Source organism: Annulohypoxylon maeteangense (assembly GCF_022496945.1).
Source record: "Annulohypoxylon maeteangense strain CBS 123835 unplaced genomic scaffold GGS22scaffold_5, whole genome shotgun sequence".
In the NCBI taxonomy this organism is placed as follows: domain Eukaryota; kingdom Fungi; phylum Ascomycota; class Sordariomycetes; order Xylariales; family Hypoxylaceae; genus Annulohypoxylon; species Annulohypoxylon maeteangense.
The window spans coordinates 1645757-1666345 of record NW_025953252.1 but is presented as its reverse complement, the minus strand read 5'-3'; the positions used below and the strand labels follow the sequence as shown (position 1 = coordinate 1666345).

Below are 20589 nucleotides of genomic sequence, written 5' to 3'. Positions count from 1 at the left end.
AAATTAACAAAACACCATCTTCACCAAACCCAAGGCTTCCGAAGGCTTGTCTCTTTTCTTCTCTTTCCTATTTTCACGCGAATGAATGAATGGATGGAGAGCTGGTGAACTAAAACCGAGGCTCTTGATTCTGTAAATTAAGCTTAACAGCAACATAACACAAATTCCACTCACCAATTTAATGTACCTGACTGACGTACATGGTGGATGTACTAGGTATCGTTCTGGTGTATCGTGAATATTCAATTCAGATACGGCCGGAACACCAGGGCTCAAGATCACTTGACCACCCCGTGATTTGCGCGGTTTTCCCGCTTAGGAAGTAACCAGGTAACTCTGTTGCTCACGAAGTACCCGTAAGTAACGCTCGCTAGAACAAAGACGGGCAGCGACATGCAACCCTAGCCTAACACTGCACAAGTTGTGCAACTTGTGCAAGCCAAAGTTCGACTAGGCCCACTTGGCGGTTTCCCATCTTGCTCCTTCCTTGAACGAACCCCCACCACATCTCCATGTCTCCGATAGGAGCCAATCAAAAAAGATAATTGGGTGGCCTGTGGACTCCTGGTGGGCTCTTGCTGGGGATAGGGGGGAACGAAGTTAACTAGCACGCCTGTCCGGTCCGGAGCTGGGGGAGAGGAGTTTGAGGGGCAGCAGCGATAAATAGATCTGGCATGACTAACTTCTTCGGGTAGGTGAGGAGAGTGAGGTCAGATTGACGGGTTGATAGCCGACTAGGTTAGACTTAAAAACCTAGGTTTGATCTCAGTTCGTGTGTAACTGGTCGATTGGTCGGGCACTAGGGCTACCCCTTGATGGGTCCCAAGTATATCATACTAGCTTCGTCCTAGTATCTTCCCATCTAACGACATCCAACGACATCCAACGACATTCAACCTTCTCTTGGTTCTTAGTCAACATCGTCTCTTAGTCTTCCTATCAGTTGGTATCGATTATACCAAACGACAACAACACCATGGCCAAGCACACATACTCCTAGTAAGGTTCTCACATATGGCTTCGACATATAATCTTAACGAATCGACCACGACGATTTGCCGAGAATAGAGGAGGACAAGACCATAGGCGAACCCACGTCTACAGCGGGTGCCAGCGAATCGACGTTGATCAGGCTGACCGGGAATTGGAAAAGACCCAATTAGGTACCGAGATGGATCCTCTTCGCATAGTCCTACGCCTCGCCAGTGGCGCCGATTTAGTCCAACTATGGGGATGAGTGACGAGACGAAGCACGATCATATCAATCGTCGACGAAAATATCGCTGCGGCCATGACCATTGACGAGAGTAGTCGACCACAAGGCTTCCATTTCAACCAGCGATAGGGACATAGCTGAAATATAGGAGCAGCGGAGAATAAACCGGCATAGGAACACATCGAGTTCTTCCCACATGAGATCGAGACAGCGACCACGGAAATGTTGCAAAAACAAGAGTCGATTGAAGAGGATAGGTACTCTAATGGACGATGGCGTAGACTTGCTTCCCGAACCGTTGCTCCGCGTCAGGTCAGGGTGATCTGGGCTACCATTCGAGGGTGCCAAGCTTCGATATGGGAACATGTGAATGGGGTCCTGGTGTAACTAACTCGGTCGCTACATCCATTGATCATCCGCGTGTATTTCTGTTGATCTACCGCTGCCCCCGGGTCGCAGCTCCAAAGTTGCTCCGAAGGTAATAACCTAGTTGGATTGCGACAATGCCAAATAATATTGGCATCTTAATTTCATAATCCCTTGTCGTTGGCCAGGCCGTTTTAAACTTCTAGGTTGTACTGGTCTTTTTCGAGGTTCATTGTGTTGTACTGACATGGGGAATGCTGTGCTTCGGAGCCAGCTCCGAACTCCGAGAGCGCCCAAAGGACCGCTTGATCCTCTACACCGCGAAACACTTTCCTGGGAGTCTCTTGTCCTAGTTGTTCCACGACAATAACGATCGGATGGGTGGATTTAAGCTGCAATACCTTAAAAAGGATGCTCGCTCAATATAGACAGAATAAGGACGCGTTCCTGCACCCCAAATTGGCCTCAGGCACGAAAGAAAATACCTCGCATCATTGAAACACAAGAAGGTAAGGCCAATTGCGTCTTGGAGAAAGCCGCGAGCTTATTAATCACTACTCAAATGAGTAGTCATGGTCGGAATGGCGATGCTTTTCTCTGGGAGAAGTCCCTCATCTTCTCTCGAGTCTTTCGACGCGAAAAGAAGAGAGAGAAGTGAAGAAAAAGCGAGATGATGGCTGGTATGAGGTCAAAATAAGAGTTGCAAGGGGAAATCTGGGTGTGTCGAAAGAGTAACAGCCCATTCCAAAGGGCAAAGGGCAAAAGGACGACGAGTTCCTGCTTTTTCCCCTCACAAATCACATGACAACCTTCCTTTTCAATACGAGACTAAATACTACCCCAGACTTTCTCCCCCAGACTCTCAGACTGATCTTACGCCAACCCCGGAATTTATTACTACCCCACGTTTCTTATTCGCCAGTCTCCTTCGCCGCTAGACCTCTTCCATCATCCTTCTAATGATTTGAGCCAGACGTTGGCAGTAAGGGAGTCCGTCGTCAGCATTTCTACGTGCCTCTCATTCGGTACCGTTCTTAGAATTGGAGTAAGTTTGGGAAAAAGCAAGGAGTAAACGTGTCGGTCAGCGAGAACCCTGGCTCGCGCATCGTTCTCAGTGTTTCAACGTTAGGTGTCAACTGCTGATTCTTTCAGGGTCTTTTGGAACTTTGTAGCTTGCGAGCCTTGTTCGAGCGCTATTATTAGCTCTTTTGTGGCTTCTCGGGGAGCCGGGACGTGGAGTCGGTGCTAGTATCAATACCCTTTTCGTATGACGGTCCACTTTGGAATCGAAACAGAAGTTCCTGCAGACATTATTTGGATAATGATACTAATGAATGTTCAGCGTCTAGACACTTCACATATTCAATTCGGAGTCAACCATGTAGAAATCCAAATCTCCAATTCATCGCTATATATCCATTTCCAATAATAATACAAAGGCATCCTCTACTCGGCTTCTCATTTTCTAAATTCCTCAGCTTCTTAGCTGTCCATCCTTTCTCCACCCATTGTTTTCCTAGACCTCAGCGTTGATGATGATCGTTGGCTGTGCCTCTCTGGCACCACCAGAGATGGCCGAAGGAGCATGATGATGGTGTGGTCTGTTAGGATGAAATACCAGATAGGATGTGCAGGTCTAGAGCCTTTCTCACACAGATACTCTTCCACAGATATCCATACCGTAATAAATACACGTTCCCAGGTGGGAAGACAATCGCAAGCTCGTTCCATGCCAGTATCCCACCGCATCATTTCTTCTGATCCATCGTGGTCAATGCTCGAGGCCGAAACTAGCGCGAGCCAGTCGATGACGTCGATGCATGAGCTTGCCTAGCTCTAAACTGAGACAAGAAGGCTGAGGCAACGACAAGTTTTGGATTCATCTTATTAATGTCGGTCGTCCTTAGTGAGGTTTGATTCACTATTCCTCGCATTGGCTTATGATCAGTGATAACTTCAATTGTCTTCGTACACGACTGCAGACGAATGCGATTCAGACGACACAACCAGACCAAGCATGCGGTTTCAAGTTCTGTGATGCCATATCGAGATTCTGCGCGAGTCAGGACTTTCGAAAAATAGGCAACTGGTTTCACTTTGTCGATTTTTATTGGTTGGCCGTTACCTAGGAATGAACTCTTCAGGCGATAACAGTCATACCCAATAAAAACATCCATGTTTGTGACATCTCACAATAGCCTCCCTCCTCGGTCACCCAGCGAATCCTCATCTTATCCGCAACATCTTCAATTCTCATCTCTAACGTCAATAACCTGTGTGATATTATTACATAGGAGAAGCAAGTATTCTCTTCCACCGACGCACATCCATATTGTTGCCTGCCGTTTGGACCCACCAACCGGGACGGCTCAGAGCCTTTTGGTCCGAGGTCGACGGGTTGTGGATGGGGGATGGCGTATACCTAGTCATCTCATGATAGGAATCACGCTTCCTCGATGTTGGAAAGAGGGCTAGGTTGGCCGGTCTACAGGGCCAGAGTGGTATAGGATATCGCTATCCCAGGAATGCGAAGGCCCGGATTGGCGTTGTGTCACCGGACACCCGTGACTATGGCACAGATAGTAAGGTGGACCGTCGAGAAGAAAGTTATGGAGACGTGGTGAACAGCCCCTCGTTCCGCATGCGGTCGCACAAAAGATCGGAAGAAGTAGGTCGCAGACGAACTCACCGTCGCGTCTAGGTTAGGCCATGTGTGAGGGGTGACGCCCGCGGCGCGAATTGGATAGTCGTCGGCGTTGGCGTGAGCGCCTGGTTGATGTCTGAGAATCGTCTCTGACTTGTGCATTCTTCTTGTGTGGCTCGCCAGATGGACTGGCCAGGCGCTGCCCGCCCTTGGGCTGGTCCCTGTTGACTGCCCCCCTTCTGGATTCGGGGTTCGCCTTCCCCTTTCCCTTCCCCGCCCTTTCTTCCCATGCGAGACGCCCCTTGCGAAACGCGCCGTTGGGGTTGGCTCCTGGTCTCATCGTCGTTGGCCTCGTCCCCCGAAGGCGGGCTAGTGAGCCCCGCCTCTAGTTGCGGGCGCGTGTTCACTGTCGTTGTTGTACTCGGCTGCAATAGTTGCAGCAAGGATATCTGAACCATCATCTGAGTCATCGTAGGAGAAAACACCTTTCGAGTTGCGCGCGGTGCAGGCGGAAACATACCCGCCATCGCTAGAAGAAAATTCTTCTTCTAGTCCTTCGTCTTCGAGGTCAAACGTTGGACATGTCCGAGACAGTGTGCTCGCGTTGGTGTCAGGATCTATGCAATGGTGTATGGGGTTATCTTTGTGTGCTGAGAGCGACTTTGTGACTTGGTTGTCAATAACCAGTCCAAGTCGAAGTGGTATGTCGTGAGCTTCTAACCCTGCCAACTTCTTTGTGGGGTTGTGGTGGAAGGCACGCTGTTTGGCTCGTAGCCGCTGAAGCTCAGCGTGGACGTCACGGTGTCTCTGTTGTTGACGCGTGTTATCCACAGCGCCAATCGTGGGACGCTTATGCTAGGGAACGCGGAACATTGGGAAGGTAGTGTGCTTGGTACACTTTGGGAGGGACCCAGGTGTAATAATTCCAGACTGGGAAAAACGGTGATTTCCTGGCTGGAAATACCAGCGGAATAGACCGAGTGATCTTAAAGGTAAGTGGTAGTAAATAAGGTGGACACTTACTACCTATTCAAGAAGGGGTAGGTGGGAATGCCATCAAGGTTGTAGGTATAGGTATGCGAGTTCATTGTTAACTAAGCGGGATGAGTGGGAGCCGAGTAAACCGTAAATGAGAAATCGATGACTTGAAAGACAGCGAGAGCTACCTCTCATGACCCGCCCAGCTGTTGGGGGGAAGGTGAACGCCCCATTTGGTCAGCCATGGATGAGTTGTGACACTTGGGGGAAAGATGAGATTCAGGATACCCCCGTGACTAGAACTGTTGTTGAGAAGGTACCACGTAGGAATGTCGCGTAATGGAGTATGTTTGCAAGAGAATCCAAGAGTAGGCATAGTTTGCTGTCTCCTTGTCGGACTTGGCTAGTCTTAGCCGGACCACTTAGGGAAAAGTTGTCATTGTGAGTAGGTAGTCAAGGCTGTGCCACGTGAATAGGATCCGTTTTGGATGAAACATGGTTGAACAACGAGGTAGTGATCCTGCCCAGGACGTAAAAATGATCTTCGGGCAAGAAAAATAGTAGTGGGTTTTGAGAAAACTTTAGATTTAAGGATGAACTTGTGTTGCTTGTGGTAGAGTGAGGTTTAGAAGTATGTAAAAGTGTGATCAGGTACTAGGTAGGTAGGTAGGTAGGTAGGTATGTATGTTTTTGGATGAGCTGTACCAAGGATGCCCAAAAAGTTGAGAAGAAAGAAGATGCGTTGGGAATTCTTGGACTTGGGGATCCTGGGGTATTTATATAGAAGATATGGAATCGTTGGAACCTTCCGGCAAGATTTGTATATCCGCGCAACTACCTACAATAACAAGCTCATATCGTCAATGGTAACTGCCTAGACACTGTCGGCGAGTTTATATTAGTATTAGTTTTGTATACGAGAGGCTTCTCAACCTGCGGGTACTACCTGAGATGTACTTGTGCTGTGGTGAGTATATTACCTAGTATGGCATCAGGCATCATTTAACTTAAATATTACCTTCGAACTGTATTTGAGATGAAATTGTATGTATCTTTTTCCATTTATGCTCACCAAATCTCTCTCAGAGTCATAGTGTTCAGGTTGATTTCATGATTCGTCCAGTTCACAGACAACAGGAACATACATACAAGGATTGCCAATCGTCTACTTTGATTACTATCTTGTTCTTACTGTTATTATGGACTGCGTGTTATATCGCTGTGAAGATGGTAGCATAAAAGGGATGGTGTATACCTTACAAGTGCTCTTCTTCACTGGTACACTTATAAGACTAATTAGAGTTAATATTATTGCAAAGAGTATAGATACGCGAAATATAAACTCGTCTATGACGTATATAGGACCTTAATATGGCCGAATATCCGAGATATCCTTAATACTGACCAATGGGCGGACGTGGGAGTAGTCGTTGTTGCCGTGGTGATGGGAGTTAAGAAGGAAATTTGAGTTAACAGTGACCATCTATTAAGCGCACTTTAATTAAACGTAATACCTTATTCTCTATGATATTGCGCTTGTTTTGCGCATATTATAGATGTAATTTGCGCGATTCCCTCATTGGTATTGTTGTTGTTGTCACCTACTGTAACCCCTTTTCACTGAATAGATATAAACTCAATTTTCTTATGTGAATCTAAGGTCTGCCTAATTCATTGGAAAGAGGGGTCAAGAGATCTGAGTACAGCCTGTAAGATACACGTAGATGACTGGCTCTGCAATGATGTTGATGAAAAATATCACTTGTGTGTCTGTATTATCTTGGTGTCAAGAGATGTCAGTTTAGAACCCCTCGCTCAACAACGTCGATAATTTCCCCACCTGCTCACTATTTCCTTAATAGTGGGTCGGTAGCTAGACACATAGATGTCTGTCTGGTAATATTTCGTTTCTATTCGTTTTCACTGTATTCATTCACGTTGTCACATCATCAATGCCGTGCTGTCTTTTTATTCACAACTTATCATTCTTCATCTCGTTATTATATTTCTCATTTCGCCCTATCCCAAGGAGTGCCTCATTATAATACCAGCACGTTTATAGACCTTAGTGCTACCCATGGCTCAAAACCACTTCCAAAGTGCCAGCCCAAACTTCCCAATCCTCTTTGTCTCTAAGTCCTGTCGTTGGACGTCTAATTGAAACCGCAGAAAGAAAATGAATGAAATGATCTATTTCAAGCAATTCCGTGCTTCCAGAATGTTTCCATGTTTGCTTTCGTGTCATCGTCCACGTACTCGTGATGTGTGCGCAGCGTAACGTTTTCTCCGTGGATCTCGGCAACAGCCCCGCTGACCTTCGGGTCCTCAACAAGTTGCGCGATACCCTTGACAAGTGTAGAGTGAGGTGTTATAATCATCTCCTCGAAAAGAGCTTTGGATGGAGTGATGCTGGTTTCTATATTTTGAATTAGCATGGTTCGTGATGTTTTGATGGGGGACATAATTTAGGGAAATTGGGGGAGAATTGGGGAAGAAATAGGGGGGAGGGGGAAAGCAAAAAATATGGGGCGGCATACCAAGTACGGCGGGCGCTAAAGCGTTAATCTGGATTTGAAGTTTCTCAAGACTCCGATCAAGAGAGCGAACAAGGCCAATTATGCCCGATTTTGAAGCGGCATAGACTGGGGCTACTGGGAATGGGTAGAGACCCGCGTTTGAAGCCGTGCATATGATGCAGCCCCGCGATCCCGTCTTAGGATCTGGCGTGTTCTTCTTGAGGTAGTGTATGGCAAGTTTGACCGCTATCGCACAAGAATTAGCAAGGAATTTTGAATTGAAGAATCGCGGAATAGTCAAAACTCACTGTATATCGTGCCTGTTAGATTCACTTCTAAAGCTCGCAACCTAGGCTGCGACGGCTCTTCCTCGTCGGCCAACGACAAGCTACTGACGCCCTGCTCCGAGATTCCGGCATTGGCCATGACGATGTCGACGTGGCCCACTTTCTCGTAGACTTCTCTGAACGCCGTCGCTTGGCTGTCCCAGGATGTGATGTTGCAGAACTTGAAGTCGACTTTACCTTCGGGATGCTTTTTGGCCAGGTCGGCGGCTACTTGGTGTCCCGCTTGCGTGTTGACGTCGAATATGGTGACGGCGTGCCCTTGCGACGCGAAGTATTCTACCATGGTGAGTCCGAGACCGCTAGCGCCACCGGTCACGACGACGCCTAGTTTCTTTGAGATGCTTCCCATTGTGGTTGATTTAGGTTAGGAGAAGGATAAATGTGCAAGTCTGATGCGATTTAGGGGTATTGGTTAGTGGTAAGTATTAGGTATTGATGATAAGAGTGTTCAATTTATTTGAATGATTTGATGAGATTCTGACATGTGGTACCTGGCTGGCTATGGTAATTCAAATATATATGATTCTCTCAACCCTCAACTACCCATGGCCTGTATGGTACACTACATATTCATGCGGTGGTGGCAGCGAGCGAAGGAGCGGGGACATGCCACTATAGCCTGCGGATCACCTTACTGTAGTCGGCAGTTGGTCGACTCACGAGAGTCTGGGTGGATCTCACCTCAGGAGATAGTTCGCCTAGAACGGCCTCATATTACGAGGCCTGAGACTTTTAGAAGCGAACTTCATCAATTATTCGTGACTTGAAATCTCGAAACATCTTCTTGAGACTTGGTATCTATGCCTTTTCTTACCGCTACTTATTGACGATAGGCGATCGAGTCGACCTGGCTTTATTTCGGTCAATGCTGATTGATATCTCACACTAACGTGGTTTACGCTGTGCGCCGATGACATTCTCTGACCGATGCGAAAAGGCACGGAAGCGCTTATCCAATAGAATGGAAACGCGCACCACGGTTTAAGCTAGAGGTTATTGTTTATAATTGATAGAGATATAAAGAGTATGAAAATGGGGGATTGAATCATCCAGTGAATCTTGGCCACGATCTAGGAACAGGAACCAACTAAAAAAGGCGCCGAAGAAAAATCCCCCGCCGCGAACCCATGCTTAGTCCTCGCAAAACAAGATCATGATTGCATTCGGATTTCGAAAACCCATGTACTTTCCGATATGGTATCAACGTGCTTAGGTCTCTTTCTTGGGAACTGAATGCATATCCACTCGGTTAGTCTTGGAGATTGGAGGATTGGGGACCGAGATCTAGATGCATTACGCACCTTGGTTCTTCTCCCATTGCTTTGGCATCCCTCTGTAATGCGTGGGTAGCTGTCTGGGCGGCCTCGACTGCTCTGTAGTGGGACCCGAATCGGCGGTATCCTCCGTCTTTTTATTGTCGCCGGTGTCCGCTTGCTTGGATTCCTCACCGGAGGTTGGCACAACTTTATCTTGCGATTTATCGTCTGCCATTTTGATTTTATTGACTAATGAATACGGAGAGGCGATTGTTCTAGGGTAATTGAGAAGAAGAGATGGAATTAGTTTTGAAGTTGACATGTGCAAGTAGAAAGAGGAATATGTAAGGAAATACGTGAGAGGGGTCTTTTAGTCCTGAATTAAATCAGATCATCCCGCCTACTGTCACACCCGTAGCAGCTGCCTGCTCAGGCAGTGATCCGTAGCACTAAATAACAAGCACTGAAGCCCCCGTGACGTCACGTCATTGACAATCATATTTTTAAATACCTAAGTACACAATTGATGTCCTTCTTCTGCTATTTTAAGTCCTAGTGGATCTCGATGATTTAGATAACCTTAAATTTATTTCTTCTTAACAATCGTTTTGTTCGATTCTTCCCCTGGAATTAGAGTGTTGCATAGCATCAATTATAGCGGTGCGGGAACGGGTTTACGCCACTAGGTATTGTACGATCTCGGCAACAACGGGAAATGGTTAAAATTTAGTGGTATTTTTACGCGGCACAGAAATAATTTTGAATCACTTTAATAAACAGGTACTTAAATCATCTAATCTTTATCTCATTGATCACTGATCATTATTCATTACTCGATATCTAACCGACAACTATCTGGATACTCACCCTGATACCTAATCCACCAAGTATCTGTCGAAACTAATTAAAACAGTGACAAATCCGGCAAGGCATTCTGGGGTTCATGATTTCCTCGTAACTGAGACTTGCCCCGCAGCTAAAACACTCGGGCGCTGTCGTGCAACCCGCAACACCAGTTCTTCTCTTACGCGTTTTGGGCTCTACTTCTGACAGCCGGAGCTGCTCCCAATCTGTGCCGTTCTGGTACCAAAATTCGTCGAGCGTGCACTCCTTTCCTTGCTTGGCCTTTTTGCTCTTCGTTGTCTTGCTCGTACTGGGCTTGGACTTTGACTTACCTTTATCCTGCTCCGCGGGACGAGGGGGGTCTTGGACCTGTGATGCGTTAGCAGCTTGGGCCCGTAGGAAAGCAGGCGGCAAGGTGAATGTAGCGGTAGGTGGCCGCTGTGTAGGACTGGCTGGATTGAGTTCTATCTCCAATGGAGAAACGAACTCGGGTTGCATCCATTGCTCGTGTATCTCCGAAGTGGGGGCTGTGGCCGACGGCGTTCCTGACCCGATGGCATAGCTTTCAGACCACGCGTGTGGAGGGTACTCTCCAGAATACCCACCCTCACTCATACCTTCTTGATAATAGTAAGACATGGCGACCAGGCCAACCTTGAATGCTATAAAGATTTTCGTGCTTTTCGCGCTTACCTTTCTTGAACAGATAATACCCCTTAATAGAGATATAAACTGTAGCAAGGAGAAGATTTCGATGAAATTACCTAAAAGTTTTGAGAACCCTTAAAAGCGTGGTGACTGGGAAAACCAACTCCATGAGAGGATTGTCGGAGACATATATTAGCACCACGGAAACAATCCCTTGTTTTGATTTGTACCTCTTGTTCACAGGTAACGAGAACAAAGACGAAGTTATCTTGCGAGAATAAAGACGTTGAGCAGGCTAGTTGGGAAGAGTTGGGAATTGAACAATAGGATTGTTCGTGGATCCAAAAGCTTGTCTTCCACCGTTGTAGTGCTGGGTTACGTTACCTAGTAAACACAAAGAGTCTAGAATGCAACAAAAAAGTGTTCTTAATGCACCTATATGCTACCTAGTACGCCCCTATCTTATGTAAACCAACAGACCTTGAAGTCTGTACCTACCTAGGTATTTACCCCAGATATACAATATGTACATATGTACCTACATCCTACATCTTACTACACCACACTAACTTAGCTACTACTAAACGCAATAACCGAACTCGGGAATACATTGACGTTCTGCGAGTAATCCGCTAGCTTCGTAGTGTCCCTGTAAACCATACCGTAGGCGCCCACGGTATTGAGCCCGTAGATCCAGAATCCTGTCGTGTTGGCGGCGTCGTACTGCGCGATACCCGTCTGGCAAAGCGAGCTCGCGCTTTTGTCGGAACAGGATGTGCTGAAGTTGTTGAAGAAAGAGTACAATCTGTGTCTGGTTAGCTAGGAAGTGAATGGAAACACAGAAAGCCCATGTTCCTATTATAGAGACAGGGAGTTGACCTACCCTGCGCCGTAAACAAGCACGCTCTTGCTTCCGCTAACCCTGAGACCCCACGCCTCGGCGCAAGTACTCGGAGCCGAGCTCTGGGGGCACAATATGTCGAAGTTCGGGTCATCAATAGTCGTATTCAAGGGGAACGGCTGCCGCGCTCCTGGGTTGGGTTGATGGTATGGTGTCTCCGTTTGGATTTGACCGGCGAAGATATTTTGCGTCTTGCTGAATTGGTACTGGTACCGGACATGATGTTCGACGCTGGTCCCGACGAGCCAGAGCGTCCCGACAGTCGACTCGACTAGTAGGCCACGACCGGCATATACCTTGATCTGTGTCAGGGATGCATCGTCGACATCGTGGTCCGCAACCCACAACCATACGTTCTCTAGATATAAACGCGCGGCGGATTTTGCTACGTGCATGGAAATGTATCCTGCGATGCAATTGCTGTTAACGGTCGTAGATGACGGCGTAGATGGGCAGTTGGCTAGCGACAGATTGGACCCTTTGGTTCCACCTATCCGCGTGTGGACATCCCACATTCCGCTCGGTGAACTAGCCGGCGACGCAAGGTTCCACCTGATAAGAATCGCACCAGCCTGAGCGCCCTGCGTCGAAACGATCATATCACTCCATTCGACCGTCCCCGAGTCACCGGAATTGCCGATCTGCACGACTACTTGTGGCGCATTTATGTTGTTGAAAAACGACCCGCTAGACATGATAACGGGGTACCCTTCACCGACGATCTTGCTACCGGCCGGGATAAGTAGGGTCTTAGTCACCTTATACGTGCCAGCATCGAAATAGACGATGCGACCGGTGCTGGCTGCCGCAGTTATGACTTTCTGTAGAGCAGCAGTATCATCAGTCGTACCATCGCCTTTAGCACCGCCAGTTCTCACAGATGAGAATGACGAAGAGGCGAGATTGGCATAGGACGGCTTCGAACGCTCGTAGTACTTGCCGCTGCTCACAAGAACAGCTGGGCGTGTGGGCGGCGTAATCGCGCCGGCGATAGTCTTGGGTCCGCTGGGGTTATACACATTTCCTGTTACCCAGCTTGCGATCGTTGTCGATCCTGTCGTTCCGGATAATAGAGTGCTTTTAGTGGGTCCATACTGGATTGCGGTTGACACATTCTTAAGAGCAACATTTTCAATCGCTAGACTACCCCCTGTCGCTGGCGTAGACGTTGAGGACCGTGAGATATTGAACGCGATTTTTGTATTTGTGAATGAGCTGTCAAAAAAAGTCACTGACCCAACTGTTTCGCCACTGGAATCACGAGTGGCCATGTCAAGGCCGACCGTGCAGTTGTCTACAATATATTAGCTTGGGTTATTGCAAATGCCTTCCTTCCATGACCTCATACAGACTGGATCGCGTTTATAATCAGACGATGAATTCTGTAACTACTTACTATTTCTCCGTTAGCGGGTAGCTAGTAGAAAACGAAACCGAGACTGAACTGGAACGGAACTTGAAATGAAATGTAGCGTTAGAAATATTCCGACGTACCTCACGGAAATGCTCTTATAAGTCCAACCCCAGTCCCAGATCTGATTTATAGCGGTAACCGCATTGCTGAAAGTGAGATTTCGAACGGTGAACTGCTGATTCCCGAACACAGCTCCGTAGAGGCCACCGTCAAAAACGAGATCGTTCAAGATACCACCGGACCCCGACTCAATGAATACTCCTTGATGCTGAGTACCTGAATTGGAAGACATCTTAAACAAAATATTTTGCAAACTCGTCGCCTGAGCTGTGGGCCAATGAATCCCCGTCGCTGAAGTTGCCGCCGGAATGGAAGTCAGATCAATGACAAAGTTTCTAACTTGGCGCCAGAAGATGTTGGTGGAGCCATAAGGTAAGGCGCCCCCTGCTTGATACTGCGCGCCATCTATGATACCGAATCCTGAGAAACCGGATGTTGCCTTGAGGATGGGTAGACTGTTCGGGTTTCCAATAAGATTGGTTGCGTAGTAGACGATAATAGAAGAAGAAACTATATAAGTTCCGGCCGGGAAGTAGACGACAGCATTTGTTGTACTTGACGAGGAACAAGATCCTGGAGCGCATCTGTTGCCGTCACTAATTGCTTTATTGATAGCAGCCGTATCGTCGGTTTTTCCATCCCTGTTCCGACCATTAGTACATTCTCGCAAGAAGGCGATTTCCTCTTACCCTTTCGCGCCGTAGTCTTTCACATTGCGATAGACCTTGTAAGTCGAAATGTTGGTGTTAAAGGCCGATATGCCTTGATGCGATATTGTCTCATACCAGTAGGTGCTAGCTGTCTGTCGTCCTTCAACCTTGCCCTCCACGAATCTAGGGCTCACGGGAATAGCCTTGTCGACTGTTGTTGAAGCATAGTCGCCAGTATACCCACTGAATTGTGCTAGTTGCGCCGCTACTGCATCTTGGACCTCTCGAATCACTAGCTTTTCTCCTAGGATAGTTGGTAAAAACAGCACGGCTGCTAGGAAACGCATATTAGATAAGACTACGCCGTTGAAAACTAAAAGCTAAAGGGCTCATGAGAGTTTCGACGGCGGATGCGGGTTCAACCTAGATAATGTAGGGCACCACATGCAACGGTGTAGATAGCTAGCCCTCTGGCTCGTGACAGCACAGTGACCGCATCGTACGTATCGCACGAGTCATGATCAATAGCTTGGATAGCTTGGGAAATGAGAACGATCGAGAACAAGGAACGTCTGATTAATAACTCTGGAATGCGTCCTGTATGTGAAGGTAGTTGCTAGAAAGGTTAGATTTCACTTCAGCTGGAACTGAGGTCAATCATATTGATCTAAATGAGGTTAGATATTTTAAATAGCGGCTTTAAATCTAGATTAGATTGTAGGTTAGGTGCTGGCCTTATTTAGAGCTGGGGACTTGATGGCGCTAGAGTAGGCCTAGACTTTCAAAAGCTGGAGATCCCGCCCTTGGAACTTGATCATCTCGATATGGACGCTCTCGCTCTTTTCTCTTCCCCTCCTTAAATTCTGGGGAAGATGTTGTTTTCCTTTCCGAGCTAACCTTTACCTGTACCTCAACGCGAAGGAATTTGACTTAAGCTTTCCGTAATGTGAGAGCAAGCCTCGGAATTCTAGCTGTGGGAGGGGGAGGTCTCTCATTTGGCTTATTACCTCCACTCCACGATCGCGTTTTCCTTCCAAGGTTGTATGTGAAATTCCGACACGAGGATTTCAAGAGGGATACTCCTTGCGCCATTTAGGGATTATAACGATGATTGGTCTTCTCTTTTCTTTTTCCTTTCTTCTTTCTTTCATAAATAAACTCAAGCGAGACAAATTCATTTCCACAAGATGAATTTAGGTGTGTAAGAAGCAGGATTAATTGAAAAGACGCGAGACCGAGACATAAAGTCAAAAGAAGTAGGAAATCCGGTAGATCTTCGGTGAGTGGCTGATTCAGCTTTTGGAGTACCATTTTTTGTTGGATATGCTAATAACCTGTTTACTTAGAAATTTCATCCTAATCTCATACAATATGTGTATAAAGGGTATATGTTGGTCATATGCTTATATGCCATTTTACTTTTAATAGAACATTGAGTGCCCTGAAATGCAGTGCATCCGCATTCCTCATTCCGTGATGACAGCCTCGCCCCGCGTTGTGTATCTCATTCCTTGTTTCTTGGTAGGTTATGTGTGAAGATAGGAATCAGAATTGCTGGATCGCATACCTCGACCTATTCGGCAACTTTGTCTAGCAACTTCACAGTCAATTACGTGAAGTCGGATGGCTATTATGAAATCCCTCTTAACAAGGCTTTACCATCCGGAAAATGCGCAGACGCCGCCAAGAATTTTAAACACCGAGAACACCAAACCTGACATAGTCAGCCGGCTTCCCTTCGAGTTGCATATCTTTATTCTCGCTCATTTGGAACCAAAGGATATCGATGCTGGTCTTAGTGTTTGTCGCCAATGGCGCGCCATTTGGCTAAGCGATGAAATATGGCCGAAACTCGCGCAACGGTGGTTCCCGGGTTTGGAGGACCACATACGTAAATCAGCTACCGAGGGACAAGACTTGAATGAGATGTTCCGCCAAGCACTTCACAAAATCCAAAGACGAATGAGTGGCAGGTTTGCTTCTGCTTTGCACCATGAGATGTCCTTAGAAGGCGACCAACTTTTTACCTTAAGCAAAGATGTTCCACTTGCAGAAGGAGGCGTTCATTCTTACGAAGATGTGGACGGATTGGAATTCGGTACTGATGCCACTCACTACCCGCGCTTTATGATGTACGATAACGGTCGAATAGCCTGGTGGCCGGAGGCGTATGTTCTTCCTTATCTTGCCGTAGTCGATGATTTACGGACAAGAAAGCGGAGGGCATACCTATTCCCAAATAATGATGGGGAGAAACAAGGCCATAAGACTGCGATGAGCGACAAGCTGCTTCTGATGGGGCGTGGAAGGACCTTGAATGCTTGGCATCTTGAGCTAGATCGTCTTCACTCTACTCAGGTACCTGAGGAATTCGTTCGCTGCATTACTGAAGGAGAGAAAATCCTCGTTGTTACAAGAAACGCAGAGGTGTTTTTGTGGCGTTTTGGACAAGAACCGCAGTACATTGACATCACTGGTTGTTATGCCAAGGGACCTGTCGGCACAGCTCACCCTTACAATTTTGTCCTCGGACAGTTTACTCCTTCTCACAACATTGGCTCGCGCCTTGTCCGAAGCGGGACTTTACTCGATTTCATCATTTCCCCCACTGAAGATAATGTTTTCTTCGTTATTACGTACGATCCTGCCCCACAGAAAGAACTTCGCGTGAACGAAATCCGCGACGGTCAACTTGTTGCTACCTACCGCCTAGACAGAAGTCTATGGGCCGACGTAATCGTGGACCCCGGAGACTTCTCCAATCTACGCTGGGAGAAAGTCGATTCATTTGGTGGTTATTGCTTGATGAATGCTGCATCTGAGACACCGGATACGACTCGTGAGCCTACGTGTCCTCCCAACAGTAGCATTCTCGTATCCGTGTGCTTCAACATCTATACCAAATCCTTCACGATTCCCCATTATCATCGCATAGACTCCCACAACCACGGAAGCGTATATCAGATTAGGAATAACCGAATAACTGCAAGCGACACAGATAGTTCGCGGGGTACGGTCTTGTCGCTCCACCCCTGCGCTCGGGGCGCATACTCTTATGAAAAATACGGCCCCACCCCCTTTTACTCAACTAGTGGGTCAAAGTCAAATGGTCCTTTACGTCGGCAGCGAATGACGTCCGATGCGGATGAGTGGGATGCGGACTTCGTGCTTGATTTTAATGGCCCTCTTAAGACGAACTCAACCGACATGGCCAGCATATACCCGCCTCTAATTCGCGGAGTTCGGAGGCTAGTGGGTGACGATGATTTTCTGCTCTTGGTCGTTCGGCAATCATACATTGTTTGGAGTTTCGGCGATGAGATACATGGCAACATTGGAGACAACAGACGAAGCCTGTGGCGCAAATTGATACGCTAAGATTTTCATACCTGGAAAGTTGATCACGGGTCTATGAGTACCATGGGTGGCGTTTGATACCCGCTGTATTATAGAGCATCGTGTACACTGAATTTGGACTCTTTCAGGCAGATTGGAACGTTTCTTCTTACATAAACTATAACTAGGTAGGTAGGAAATACATGGTATTTTGAGTACATGCTAAACTGACATTGGTAGGTATCATAGAACGAATGTTTCCAAAGAAAGAACTTTTACACAAAGGAAAAAAAGCCGAGACTCCTCGCGCGCGATAACAACATTCTTCCGCAACGACTAGAACTACAAGAACGAATGAACCCGACATAAGTCGGCTGACGTGTTAATAAACCTTCTCGTCCAATCCCATCATTTACCCTGATCCTACAGTAATACTTTGGTCTCCCTTAGTTAAAGCTTGTTCCCAGTGGCTTTCTGGTAAAGCTTAGGTATGCATTGGTAGCCTAGTCGCTTCTCCTGTCCAAGATTGGTTCGAGCAGTGTTTGGAATAACTGGAGCACGAAGATGTGTCAGCCTCATTAGTCAACTTTGGGGATAGAGAATGGTACCAACCCAAGCCTCGAGATCTCTCTCGTTGTCCCTGAACTCGCGGAATTTGGAGTCAAGTTGTTCTGCGCGTTATGTTAGCGCTCGAGTACCTACTACACCATGCTAGAGATTAGTTGAACTTACGCGAGGTGATGTACACATTGTCGAGATTTTGGTCCTTCAGCTTCTGCAGGAATTCCTTGGAGCTCGGGTCACTGCCGATCTGGCTGATCTGGAAGACCACAGCTAAGAAAAAGTTAGCACGGCCAGACAGAAATAGTAGGACGTGTGACAAGTGACTTACCACGCGGTGGAAGGCCCATTTCAAGCAAGTAATCTTGGCATTGGATGATCTCGTCCTGGAGTGTGTTGAGCCTTTCTGACGACCCCGCTTTTCCTCCATACGGAACCCCGTCGGTGATGATTGAGATAAGGATTGGTCTTTTCATGTTCTTTACCTCGTCGTTATACTGAGAATATAACAAGGGGTTTAGGATGCGTTCGCGGAGACGGGTACCGATCTCAGTGAATCCAGATGGCTTCACCTGAGACATGATACTCTTAATGGCGTCTGTGTTCAGGTCGTTGGCGTGAGGCGGTTCATTGTTGATAAACCGCAGGTGAACACCCAGGTCATCAGGTACGATCTTGGTGCAAATTGCCGCGATTCTCCTGACTAGTTGGCGCTGGTCCTCTATGCGGTCTTCTCTCTGAGGGTTGCACCTTGCGTCCATTGACCCGCTGTCGTCTGATGACATTATGAGCTAACATAATCCAAGCACAGTACCAGAATAATGAAAAGTTGAATGAGGGAATTACCGCAATATATAACAGGCTGGTAAAGCGCAACCTTCACAAGGTTTTCGGTATTTTCTGGTTCACCTAAGAACGAACATTCATCGTTCTGTAGGTCGACAGCCTTGGATGTGATATCTTCCAGCAACCTCTCGTTGTCTTTGCTGAAGAATTTACCCAATCTGTGGTTGTCCACAAAGTCGCCGATACTCTTTAGGAATTCTTCTTTTGTTTTTGGTGCTGGTATCTCCTATAGAGAAAGTTAGATGTGTAACGATGATAAGAGAAAGGGGTTCAGGGGTTCAGGGGCTTCTATGTAAACGTACATCTTCGATCCTCTTAGCCATGGCACTGGTCCGGTTACCGCTAATCTGGAACTTGTCAAACATACTGTTGGCAATTCCCGTTAGGACACTGCTATTGAGCCAAGCCAAGATAAAGAGGATGAGTGCCGTGATAAGGTCAATGACGACGTCCCGGAAGTTGTTTCTGTCCTTAGCGGGCCTCATAGCATCGTCAACCTCAGGGCGGCCTAGTTGAGCAGCTAGTTCCAGTGCCGTCTCTGTCGTGCCTTCATACTGTACGAGAAGTTGGATCACCCCCGGTTCCTTTCTCTGCTTCAGCTCATTCTCAAGAGGGGTAGACCCATTCTGGAGGTCAGGATGAGAGTATTTGACCTTGGCTCCATGCCTTAACAAGAGACTGACTATCTCTACCCTGTTATCACCCTGACCTCGAGAAGTTACGATCCAGAGAGGAGTACGTTGTTGGGATGAGACAGCGTCGACTTCCGCACCATTGTCAAGGAGAAGCCTGACAACATCGGCGTGGCCATTACGTGCAGCTAGTGCAAGGGGGGTCAAGCCAATGGTGCCTTTTCCCGTCTCGGTGCTGCGCTCGTCAATCTTTTGATAATTGAGGTAGCCATCTAGCGCTGGTTGTGTGAGGATTCCAATCGCAGCATCACTGTGAAGGGACATTTTGAAGGTATTAGTTAAGTGCTGTTTAAAAGAAGAATTTTGAAATGGGGTTTTGAATTGGTCTCTGGAGCTATCATCTTGTGTCTACTCGGTATAAATTCGTACTTAAGTACCTACGGTGATTTTTGAGCCGCATCTCGTCAACCAACTTGCGCAATTCCCCCCGTCCGGTTTCCCATGTCTTCCCCCAAGATTTCCCGAGCCTGATTCTCTAATGCGTATCCAAGGCAAAGAATGCTTGGTCGGGCAGGAAGCCAGTTTCTATCATGGCACTTACACTTAAGCCAACTTTGCGATCTAAGCTACCGTCTCATGTAGGCTAGAATGTCGAGGTGAATCAGCGATGCAACCTATACACTGGTACTAGTCGTCGATCTCGGTGTAGCAGGGTGGGATGGGTGAGGCGGCGATAATTCTGATAGAAGGAGCCTGAGATAGATTTTCCATTGCGTGCACACGTGGCCGCGATTTTCCGCAGCTTGGGGTATTGCAGGTGGAATGTCGCATCGAGCCAAGTGGAAGATGAAAGTGTTTTTGATCTTGTGCGAAGAATTTTCATTTTGTAGGATCGAAGCTAGAGTTACGATTTGATCAAAATGGGGCACGTTGCGCCTGATGAGCGACATGATGCCCGACGATGTCCACGTAGTAAATGCCAACTTTTCGCGCCTTGGACGCTATAGGCCAACTTCAAACTGACTGACTTTCATCCCAGACCGTCGCGAAAAGTGTATCTGTCTAGTGGCTATCGTCATTGCATTTACACCTAATCGTGCCCGAACAAGATTGGAGAGCGTGTTGAAGAGATTCCTATTATGACGTGTGTAAGATCTACGTTACATGCGCTACGCTTTTCAGCTTCAATATCTTGCCTAAAAGGGGAATGCCAGTGGAGATATTCAGCTCTTACTACACCAATCAGTGAATCTAGCGTGAATTTAGACGTACCCCCACGCAAATCGGCAGAGCCTCAGGTTTTCTGGTATCGCGATATTTCCCTTGGAGTTCTGTGAAGTTGGATTTGACGCTTGGGTGCGTTCGCTATAAAGGG

General features: G+C 47.2%; 7 protein-coding genes across 7 annotated transcripts; 1 reads left to right on the top strand and 6 right to left on the bottom strand.

Annotated features, from left to right (window-relative positions):
* Positions 1 to 4019: 4019 nt before the first annotated feature.
* Positions 4020 to 5071, bottom strand: GGS22DRAFT_119340 (uncharacterized protein). The gene has a single exon (XM_047958184.1). It carries the CDS (start codon positions 4751 to 4753, stop codon positions 4280 to 4282), a length of 474 nt encoding a protein of 157 aa, XP_047820776.1. The 5' UTR covers positions 4754 to 5071; the 3' UTR covers positions 4020 to 4279.
* A 2086-nt stretch (positions 5072 to 7157) lies between these two features.
* GGS22DRAFT_159013 (putative short chain dehydrogenase/reductase) lies at positions 7158 to 8563 on the bottom strand. Its single transcript, XM_047960730.1, has 3 exons — positions 8029 to 8563; positions 7742 to 7966; positions 7158 to 7620 (listed from the first exon to the last, which is right to left on the bottom strand). Exons 1-3 carry the CDS (start codon positions 8414 to 8416, stop codon positions 7400 to 7402), a joined length of 834 nt encoding a protein of 277 aa, XP_047820775.1. The 5' UTR covers positions 8417 to 8563; the 3' UTR covers positions 7158 to 7399.
* A 546-nt stretch (positions 8564 to 9109) lies between these two features.
* On the bottom strand, positions 9110 to 9643 carry GGS22DRAFT_119316 (uncharacterized protein). Its single transcript, XM_047958182.1, has 2 exons — positions 9369 to 9643; positions 9110 to 9296 (listed from the first exon to the last, which is right to left on the bottom strand). Exons 1-2 carry the CDS (start codon positions 9556 to 9558, stop codon positions 9277 to 9279), a joined length of 210 nt encoding a protein of 69 aa, XP_047820774.1. The 5' UTR covers positions 9559 to 9643; the 3' UTR covers positions 9110 to 9276.
* A 542-nt stretch (positions 9644 to 10185) lies between these two features.
* GGS22DRAFT_199267 (uncharacterized protein) lies at positions 10186 to 10805 on the bottom strand (the record flags this gene model as incomplete). The annotated part of the gene is made up of 1 exon (XM_047966267.1): positions 10186 to 10805. One exon carries the CDS (start codon positions 10803 to 10805, stop codon positions 10224 to 10226), a length of 582 nt encoding a protein of 193 aa, XP_047820773.1. The 3' UTR covers positions 10186 to 10223.
* A 579-nt stretch (positions 10806 to 11384) lies between these two features.
* On the bottom strand, positions 11385 to 14295 carry GGS22DRAFT_199265 (glycoside hydrolase family 55 protein; the record flags this gene model as incomplete). Its single annotated transcript, XM_047966266.1, has 5 exons — positions 13879 to 14295; positions 13215 to 13830; positions 13064 to 13103; positions 11698 to 13009; positions 11385 to 11619 (listed from the first exon to the last, which is right to left on the bottom strand). Exons 1-5 carry the CDS (start codon positions 14184 to 14186, stop codon positions 11385 to 11387), a joined length of 2511 nt encoding a protein of 836 aa, XP_047820772.1. The 5' UTR covers positions 14187 to 14295.
* A 1021-nt stretch (positions 14296 to 15316) lies between these two features.
* GGS22DRAFT_119269 (uncharacterized protein) lies at positions 15317 to 17645 on the top strand. The gene is made up of 2 exons (XM_047958181.1): positions 15317 to 17363; positions 17416 to 17645. The coding sequence occupies exon 1, from the start codon at positions 15463 to 15465 to the stop codon at positions 17215 to 17217; it is 1755 nt and encodes a 584-aa protein (XP_047820771.1). The 5' UTR covers positions 15317 to 15462; the 3' UTR covers positions 17218 to 17363; positions 17416 to 17645.
* GGS22DRAFT_119231 (uncharacterized protein) lies at positions 17448 to 19713 on the bottom strand. Its single transcript, XM_047958180.1, has 6 exons — positions 18885 to 19713; positions 18583 to 18808; positions 18068 to 18511; positions 17908 to 18009; positions 17788 to 17846; positions 17448 to 17726 (listed from the first exon to the last, which is right to left on the bottom strand). The coding sequence occupies exons 1-6, from the start codon at positions 19536 to 19538 to the stop codon at positions 17679 to 17681; spliced, it is 1533 nt and encodes a 510-aa protein (XP_047820770.1). The 5' UTR covers positions 19539 to 19713; the 3' UTR covers positions 17448 to 17678.
* Positions 19714 to 20589: the final 876 nt, after the last annotated feature.